The sequence below is a fragment of the Anas platyrhynchos genome, chromosome 2, assembly GCF_047663525.1.
Source record: "Anas platyrhynchos isolate ZD024472 breed Pekin duck chromosome 2, IASCAAS_PekinDuck_T2T, whole genome shotgun sequence".
NCBI lineage: Eukaryota > Metazoa > Chordata > Aves > Anseriformes > Anatidae > Anas > Anas platyrhynchos.
Window position 1 is genome coordinate 24,436,583 of NC_092588.1, and position 9,708 is coordinate 24,446,290.

The window sequence follows — 9,708 nt, forward strand, 5'->3', positions numbered from 1 at the left end:
ATTAGATTTAAAACACAACAACAGGGTAATATTCTTACTTGTGATGCAATTGTGAAATAACATTCAGATACCTTATTCCAAAGAATCATTTTGTCCAGCAGGGAGTCAGCTGCATTCTGCAGACAGAGAACATCCAACATTTACAGCATTTTATGCATTAATGAGATGTGTCATTTTTAAAACATCATCAGTTCTAATAGCATTTACTTGAAAAACTGAGGTGGACGGGCACGTATTATTATGTGTTTTTCCACTTTCCTGTTTTCATCGTGTAAGACCCAAATGTGTTTGTTTTGCTGGCAGTACTAAGCCAATCATATGATTTCAAGTAAGTCTTTTGAGCCTGTTTGTAAGTTTTTGCTCTTCTGCATGTCTGCTTCCTCCCAGCTGGGGGCTGGCTGTTGTATGGAAAGGCCGACCACGTCACGGAAAAGCCCTGTCTCTGATCAGATGGGCTTAATATAAACCAGGTTTGCCGAGAGGGAATTAAAGAGGCAGCCCGTAAGCGGGAGAGGATTTACTTGGGCAGAGCAGCGCGGTGTAGCACGGTCTACAGGGAGAGGAGGGCAGCGCGAGCCGACTGCGAGTAGGAGCCAGGCACAAGTAAGACACTGCTGGATGAGGTGCCCTGGGTTGTGTGCGGTGTGTAGTGCCTAATTTGCTAGATCTCAACAAGCTCCAGGCAGCTTGTGGCACCAAAACCAGCCTGCACTCGGACCACGATGTGCAATCGTGCCTTATAAGCCTTGGTCTCGCTAGGATTTGCTTAGCAAGGGATGGTAGTTTGCTGGAGAAGAAATCATTAGATGATCGTGAGTGAGGCTGCTCGGGGATTGTTTATTGAAACTTATCTTTAGGTGTTGCTGTGTGGCTGAATTAGAGCTGGCTTTTCTCATCTGATCTTTTAAGCAGGGAAACTCCAAAAAAAAAAAATTAAAATTAAATTGTGGTTAATAATTCACTTCGTTTGTGAAGCAGCCTGCTTGCTGCCTGGTCTCCAGTTAGATCTAATTTTGCCTCTCAGCACTGTGCATCACAGAGAAATATTGCATATGTTGTACTAAGCTCAGACAGTGCTGTTTGTTGGTTTGTTCTCTGACCTGCCGTGTGCTTTTTCTGAGAAGTTTTCAGAGTGTTGTATGAAGTGGACCAGCGACTTGTACGTGTTGTTTTGATGTGTTGCTGTACTTTTTTGTTTTCATTCACCATTTATTATTCAAGTTTGGAAGTGATCCGGTGAATTTTATGGGCATTTATCCTGCCTACTAATATGGAGAAGAGAGCTGAGAAACTTCATATATATATATATATATATATATGTATATATATATTAAAGGGGGAAAGAAAAAGCAAAATGTCTAAATAACTGTCACTTTGGGAACTGGAATGCATCAAAGTAACTTTCCTAAAAATGGTAGCTGTTGGCCAGTGGGAATGACATCACTGTCCTCTGACTCCAACCAAGGCAAAATAGAGTTTGCTACATAAAATGTAATTAAGAGCCATGCTTGGACAGGAAGAGCTAACCTATTTAGCCAATTGCGCAGTAAATGAAGTTGTTGATTTAATATCTTTAAATTTATGAGCTTCTTCTCCCAGTGCTACCTCCTGTAGTAGCTCAAACCTGTACCTCCTCAGAAAAGCCATCGGGCTTGGCTGCGTCCCTCCTTTCAGCAGCCAGAAAGCCACCACCTGGAGCAGTCATTGTCCTGCCATAGGGGAGACCCAAATCCACCCAACCACAGCAAGGCTTGCTTGCTTGGCTTTCTTTTCTTATGAGGGTTTTCTGAGTTTGTTAGCTGGAGGCAGCTGGGACTGGTCCCTCTGTTTGCCCCCAGGCAGCCACGAAGGGTAAGGAGCGGTGCCTGCAGGGCAGTCCCAGCAGGGATGCAGCAGTGTGTGTGCTCTGGTCTTCTCCATGCCTCCCCCAGGCTGGGCTGCACCTAGCACCGCAGTGAGCTTGTAAAAGATAGGATTTAGCATGTGAGGGTGGCATCATCCCTAGGAAAAAGCCTCTGACTCACTAACTAGAAATATTTCTTTTCATACCAGCGACTGCGAAAGAGTTCAAAGCCTCAGTTTTCTTCCGTTGTATACTGGATACAAGAGCAGGACGCGCTGCCTTGAGTTAACACGAGGGTGCTAGTGCATTTGTTTTGTGGGTAACAAGTGTGATTTCCTTATTTCTCACCAGGGGTAAAAAATGACCCTCAACAACGTTACCATGCGTCGCACCCACACCAGCAGCCTGCAGCAGCAGCAGCAGCGGTGGAGCATCCCCGCTGACGGCAAGAACCTGCTGGTCCAGAAGGACTCCAACGAGTACAACGCACAGAAGAGATACACCATCAGCCCCGACGAGTACTACAGAAGGAGCTGGTCCTCGGAGTCGTCCGACTCTGTCATCTCCTCTGAGTCCGGCAGCAATTGCTACCGGGTGGTGCTGATCGGGGAGCACGGCGTGGGCAAGTCATCGCTGGCCAACATCTTCGCGGGGGTACACGACAGCATCGACAGCGACTGCGAGGTGCTGGGAGGTAGGTCCTTGTGCTCTGGGGTGTTTGTGCTTGCTTGCAATGGGCCCTGCCAGCAGAAACTGGCACAGAAAATCAGAGAGGCCGTTTAAACTAAAATTGATGCAGCAAATGTTTGAATCTGATTGTCAAAACTAAGCAGAACAAGCTCCATAGAGTAAGATGCTCTCCAACAACAGTCTAAAGCCTCTGAAAGAGAACAATACAGATTCTCATGCTCTTTCATTTCAAAATACCTGTTTGAAGCCATTCAGTTTTCATGCTGGTCCAACACTTGTCATTGCAGGCTCCGTGGGGTCACCTCCAGCTTTCTATAAGGCAGGGAAAACCACTGGAAGTCCTCGCGGTCTATGAGGGTGCAGTGCTTAGAAATAAAACATAATGAAAAATAAAATAAAATAAAATAAAATAAAAAAACCCTGCCCAGTCCTTCAATCACCTCAAAAACTTTTGCCATTAGAAGTCATCTCAGTCTTATATATAAATGCCTTGCCTCAGTGAAGGCTGTATGGAGTTTGAGTAAATATGCCTACCCCTCCTTCATGCTCCTTGCACAGGTTGGGTTCCCCCAGGAAAAAAATAGATAAAGATGCTTCAGCACTGTAGGGAAATTTCTGTTGCCCAAACTGGGGGAAAAGTCAGAAGCTGTAGGGTTTTCATGAATGCTTTCCCCTTGCTATTTTCGTCTGCATTTCTGAGGATTGTGAAACCTTCCTTAGTCCCAAAGAGCAGCTAATGCATGGCACCCAGCTGTAAGGCATACTGTGCAGGGGATGTGGTGGGAGAAGGGTTGTGCCATGATAGAAGTCTGCTGTGGCCCTAAGGACACAGGTGCTGTCACCTTAGGAGGACTTGCAAATTGCTGGGTGGTTTTGCTAGTCAACACATCGGAGTTTTCTCTTCTCTCCCATATCCCTTCCTGGTGTGTCAGTGCCTGTGCTAGCACAGAGAGTTTCTGGGCTTCTCTTCCAGTCTTCAAGTCTTCAGTGGAGCAAAAACAGATTTATTTTTTTTATATATTTTTATTTATTTATTTATTTATTTTATGCCAGGATTTAACACAGTTTGGATATAATATAGCCCAGGGCTAGGAAGGTAGGAGCCACCTTCTTCCTTCTCCCAGACTGGAGGCACAGCTCTTCGTGCCTTTGGGGAATCTGACGTTCCCCACAGTGCTGTGACCCTGGGTCAGTAATTCAGGCAGGCTTTGCCTTCACCTTCCACTGGCTTTTCCTGAAATTCCATCAGCTTCACCACCTGCAATATCTCTGATAAAACCTTTCCTAGTGCTGCTCCAGCAACCTGGTTAGGACCCTTGGGCAATCATTCAGAAAACACAGCTGATTTACTTTGCACACTTGTCAGATGGTTTCCTTCTCCTCCATGCAAAGCAGTGTGGTTTTTTCTTTCGCTTGTACTCCCAGAACTATTGCTTGGAGCGTAGCCATGACAGATTTTCAAGGTCAGCTCATTGGAGGTATCAGAAAACTTGCTGTTGTTGTATTTCTCCTATTTTTATTTATTTATTTATCTATTTATTTATTTATTAATGTCAGCTTCAAAATAAGCATGAGATGAACTAATTGCTCACTTTAGGTGTCTTTTATACCCTATCGAAGTTCCTTAGGATTGTCCAAGGTGCAAATCATTGCTGAGTACGACCATTTGGGGCACACCATTTTCAAGGAGTGTGGTTATGTATTTGTAGCCCCTCCCTGTGTCACAGAGAACAAAGCAGTCCTCTAAATGTTGTCCTCTGCTGCCTATGGAGCTTGTTCCCATGCAGAAGCTTGATCAGTTGAAGAAACTCCAAACTTTAGCTTGCAGAGTGGAAATATTATTACAAGAGTTGATGGTTTCAGGACAGCCAATTCACAGAGGGAATACAGCTGCTTTGTTGGAGTAGTTTTGCTACTGGCAGCGAGATTAATCAAACTCACAATCACAGATGTCATGCTCTTGGGCCTACAATGGAAAGGGCTCCCCTTGATTAGCTCTGTATTTTGATCCCCTCTACTTTAAGCTGTGCCAAACCTGAGCTCTTGTTTACAAAGTTTGATTTTATTTTAAATGTGGAATACTTTTGGCTGATTCTTCTGCATGGATGTAGATTCCTGGCTTTGAGGAAAGCCTGTGATTACAATGTAGGGGAAAGTTCACTCCGCTAATACCCAGCAGAAGTTTTATGACTCAAGAGTTAAGACATGGCTCTATCTACAAGCGTGGTTGGGACAGATCCCTGACCCAGTGCCACGAAAGGTGTGGTACACTCAGAAACCCTAAGCCCAATATTTTTCACTGACCAGCAACACAGGACTCAGGACAGGTCCAAACCCCATATTGTTCACCAAAATGTCCCTGGATCTGGGGGAGAAGAAGGAAGATAGTATTTGAAGTGGAAGCTAGATTGAGATTTAACATCACGGATTGATTGTGATTGAGTGGAAACAGCCACACACACACACACAAACACTGATCTAAGCAGAACTTAGTCATGTGGTGTTTATAATCTAGATATGAGTTTTTGTGGTTTCGGCACAAAATAATTATCTTCTGTGGTTTGTTGACTCCTTTGCTTTTTGACATCAAAGGTAATGTGGGAAGCTGTGAAATGGGAAAGAAATGGGATGCAGCAGGCGTTTCGGTCTCCCTAAAACTCAACAGCTCCCGTCTCACAACCCCCTGTCCTCTTTGCTTGGTAGGCTGTTAACTGTATTGCTCTCCGCAGCAGTGACTGTTCACCCGTAAACTGTCCCTGCTAAAGAGAAAGCAAATATTTTCCATTACTCAGCCTCGCTGGACTCCGCTGCTCCCATGGGGCAAATGTTCAGCCTTTGGTTATTTCTTCCACTGGTTCTATTTTCTCTCTCCCACATAAGATAAAGAGAATATCGACCTAAATAATGAACATTTCGTTTCCTGATCTCTCTGTCTCCTTCATATATCATGGAAAGTTAGACAACCAGTAATGAGCAGAGGGCAGGTTTAGTGCTGATGGAAATGAGGAAAGAACTGAATGTGAGCCAGCGCAAAACTTGGCTCAAAAACTTGAACTGCGAACAAATTATACATAGTCAACTATTTGTTTTTTTATAATGTACATGAAGCCACAAAATAATGTATTACCAACATTTCTGATTTTCTTTCCAGAAGACACGTATGAAAGAACCCTGATGGTGGATGGGGAGAGTGCAACCATTATACTGCTGGACATGTGGGATAATAAGGTACTTTTATTTACGTATGCCAATCACATGCCAAAAGAAAAGTGCATATAGATGAGTGTTAATAGAAAAAGTAGGTACCTATTCAGGAAGAAAGAAAATGTTTTTCATAATTCAACATAAGGGAAGATACAGGATCAATCCCCTCCCTGCACCAAGCCAAGCATGCCTAATAGCTCTGTAGTGTGAGCCTGAGAAGAGCAAGCCTTTATTTTTTTAATGATAAAACAGAACATTCAAGCCATTTTCCAGACCATGTTCATTCCAGCCTAAATCCAACACAATGAATTATCCGGGGCAAGTTTTACCCTCCTTTGTGATGAACTATTCATATGGTCACCACTTTGGAATGGCTTTTAGTATAACTGTGATTCAAACCATGCCCAGTGCAGCTACAGCAGGAATGTATTTGGATTCGCCAATGTTATATTTTCTGAGTAAAACCTGTTCGGGGCATAACATTGTCTGACCATTTCGTTTGAACAGCGTGAAGGAGAATGGATTCGAGACCACTGCATGAAAGTGGGAGATGCATACCTGATTGTCTACTCCATCACAGACCGAGCAAGCTTTGAGAAGGCCTCCGAACTCAGAATAGAGCTCCGCAGAGCTCGCCAGAAAGAAGATATTCCCATTATTTTGGTTGGCAACAAAAGTGACCTTGTCAGGTGCCGCGAAGTTTCAGTGGCAGGTAAGGAGAACGATGAGGATAAAAACTACACAAAATTTAAGAGTCATATAATAGCTTTTGAGCAACGTAGGGAGCTCTGGCTGAGGGAGCACACTGTGATTGGGACCAGGCAGTAAGAGAGCAATAAAGCAACAGAGGAACAGCTGACAAAGGACTGGGGAGGGTCTACCATTTTTTTCAGCAATCCTTTTCCCAAATTTAAGTTCCATCATAAAAGCAGTTTGAATTGTTTCTCTTCCAGCTCCTAGCATAAGACCACTGCAAAATGAGATTGCTCTGGTAGCTGGAAACCCCTTGGGTTTCCAATACATTTATGAAAACCCCCTTTTTTTTTTTCTGATGTCAAAGATTTTCTCCTTGTTTAATGAGTTCCTTATCCTCTCAGACATTTTACTACTTGATGAGTTAAAATTCCCTCTCACTTTTCATTTCACTAACCTGGGCAAGCACTTCACCGCCTTCCAGGACAGCTCTCCTTGGTGCCTTGCTCTGGGATGCTACAGCAGTCCTCCCTCTGCTGCATGTAGAAGGATAAATAAACAGCCTGTGCCCTGCACCCAAAGCACAGGGAGTCTTAAGCCTATAAAAAGGAACAGAGAGACCACCAGGAAAGCTGCTGCCAACCCTCAAGCTCTTCAGTCAGTAAAATCTCTTCTTAGACAGTCCTCCCTGAGGTTTAGGTGGCTTAACACAACACACAGCGATGTATTAGATAATCTCATCTTGGCCAGAGCCAACAAGAAACATGGGTTCCTCAGCTCAGCATTCCTTTCTCTGCAGCTGTTCTGCTTTTTTATTTCCCAGTTGAACTAGGCTTTTGTTTCACTGGGGATATGCACAGTCCCTCTAGCCCCTGTCACAATTGCTCTAAGTGAAGAGTTTGAACTGAAGTTCAAACTCAGGAGCCCAGAGATGACTATTTTCCTTCTCATGCCTCTCTGGCCCACTTGAAAAATCCTTTGAAAGATGGTTAGTGTCATTTTAGTCATCCTGGCGATGAGTTCACACCAAGACAGGAGACAGCATAAATTGGCTTGCATGTAAAAGAAGGCTGCTAAGGTTAGTGTATGTTCGGGCCGTTAAGGATAAGGACAGTGATTTCACATGTACCTCTGAATTTATAGGCATAGTTCTGCCTTTATTGAAGGACTTTTGTACAATTTCACACCAAAACTGATACCGTCTGAAGACCCTGGTTTCTGTGGAGGGGATAGGGTCCTGCCTCCTGTACACATGGCTGGCACTGCCACTGTCCTTTAAGGTGACCTGGGGGAGTCTGCACACGAGGTGACCAGGTGATTTTGAGTCATGGCTGAGCTCCCTCCCCTCGATGTCTCAGCACGTCAGCCAGCCCCGGCTCCCTTCCTTCACAGCTGATGACAAGGACTGGGCTTCTCCATGGGGAGACTGACCCCCCCTTGCTGAGAAGGGAGTGTGACACAGACCAGATGAATCATGGCCTACCAGGCAGCATTAGATGATTAAAGACTTATCCCTGGCTATATTAGGCTCGAGGAATTCCCCGGTGGTGCTGGCTCCCTGCACGTGGCAGCCCGCAGCTGTGCTGTCTCCCTCCCAGGCTCGTGACATCTCATGACATGTCCCCGTTGCGATTTTGCAGAGGGCCGAGCATGCGCCGTTGTGTTCGACTGCAAGTTCATCGAGACCTCGGCAGCCGTGCAGCACAACGTGAAGGAGCTCTTTGAAGGCATCGTGCGGCAAGTCCGGCTCCGGAGGGACAGCAAGGAAAAGAACGAGAAGAGGCTGGCTTACCAGAAGCGGAGGGAGAGCATCCCAAAGAAAGCCAGGCGGTTCTGGGGCAAAATAGTTGCCAAGAACAACAAGAATATGGCCTTCAAACTCAAGTCCAAGTCTTGCCACGACTTATCAGTACTTTAAGAACATTGGACTCTGCCAGAGCTTGTGGCATTTTGTGGACATTACCTAACGATGTTGTGGGAAATAATCAATCTATATTAGATTGGGTTATGAAAATGACTTAGATTCACAGTTGTGATTGTGATGATACGTGCTGGCATAAGAACAGCACAGTGCATGGAAATATCTCTTTCTTTTTATGTTGGTAGTTTTAAAAGTATAGACCAGAACGACCCAAAGTTATGCTGGGAAGTGTTCTGGGATATACCTATTGCTTCTCCTCTCAGCTTTGGATAATAGCTTAAGAACCTCAAACTGTCATCACTTGGGAAGTAAATACTGCTTTCTTTACTCTTTTTCACTGTCATTATTCTTTCCTTTCTTTTTCTCTCTCTCTTTTTTTTTTTTTTTTTGAAAATTGTGTAAAGAATTGAGGAACTGACCAGGGATTGGTCCTCTGCCAGTTGGCTGGTCAGGTTTGAGCACCCGCAGCTAAAAAATTTGCATTTCTGTAGAATAGCCACCAAGACACTTGTTTTTATTATTTCAAGGATTGTTTTCAATGAGTTTACACATCTCTTACTTTGAAAATATTTAAAGGCAAATTCCTGTAATCAATCAAATTTTCCTCTCATATTTCCATTTTATGGGACTGTTTAAAAACCACGGTAAATATAAAATTAAAGCACAAGTTGTATCAAAGTACATCAAGTGCAAGATGCCAAACCTTTATAAATCACCTGAGCTTTTTTAAGAAACCACATGGACTTCTTGTATCTAGTCTTGGCTTTTCTCTATGCTAGAGCTATGCTGTATTTATTGTCATGCAAAATAACAAGCATTTTAATGTTGAGGGGAAATGTATTTATTACCAAGTTTCTTAAAACAATAATGTTAATTTTATTACTGTTTTCTATCTGATATCTTTTTTTTTTTTCAGATATGCAAGTTTTTACTTACATGCCTTGTAATAAAATAAATAAAATATATGACTGCCTTTGAGCCTCAGCAGGAAATCCCTAAGAATTCTTTCAACTTGAGAAAATATTTTGGATGCTCGTGAAGATTGCTGCACCACAACTACCAGGAGGATTCCTTGTGTCTCTGAACACAGAGGCTACTTAGCAACCTAAATCACAAAGCAAGAATCACCCACAGCCTGAAAGCTATTTGTGTACGGTGTCCCTTATGAGCAACTGGAGTTGTGGTGTCAGAGATAAAAATAAGTCATTCTTAAAAAAGGTATCTGGCCCCGAGTCTGAAAACACGTCAGAAATGTAGATAAGTACCGTTGTCCCTATTTTGGAGACAAAATTAAGTGAAATGTTACGTTCAAGGACAGAAAACATCAGCTGGCATGGCATGACCTGAACCTCAATTT

At 43.6% G+C, this 9,708-nt stretch overlaps 1 protein-coding gene across 1 annotated transcript; it reads left to right on the forward strand.

The window, feature by feature from the left end:
• Positions 1–339: 339 nt before the first annotated feature.
• Positions 340–9,335, forward strand: GEM (GTP binding protein overexpressed in skeletal muscle). The gene is made up of 5 exons (XM_005030111.6): positions 340–603; positions 2,195–2,537; positions 5,685–5,761; positions 6,245–6,449; positions 8,071–9,335. The coding sequence occupies exons 2-5, from the start codon at positions 2,204–2,206 to the stop codon at positions 8,346–8,348; spliced, it is 894 nt and encodes a 297-aa protein (XP_005030168.1). The 5' UTR covers positions 340–603; positions 2,195–2,203; the 3' UTR covers positions 8,349–9,335.
• Positions 9,336–9,708: the final 373 nt, after the last annotated feature.

Excerpts from the sequence above, each read along its gene's own strand:
- GEM (XM_005030111.6), top strand. The coding sequence starts at position 2,204 with ATGACCCTCAACAACGTTACCATGCGTCGCACCCACACCAGCAGCCTG. Across the intron at positions 5,762-6,244 it reads TGGACATGTGGGATAATAAG|CGTGAAGGAGAATGGATTCG; the intron begins GTACTTTTATTT and ends TCGTTTGAACAG. Across the intron at positions 6,450-8,070 it reads CCGCGAAGTTTCAGTGGCAG|AGGGCCGAGCATGCGCCGTT; the intron begins GTAAGGAGAACG and ends GCGATTTTGCAG.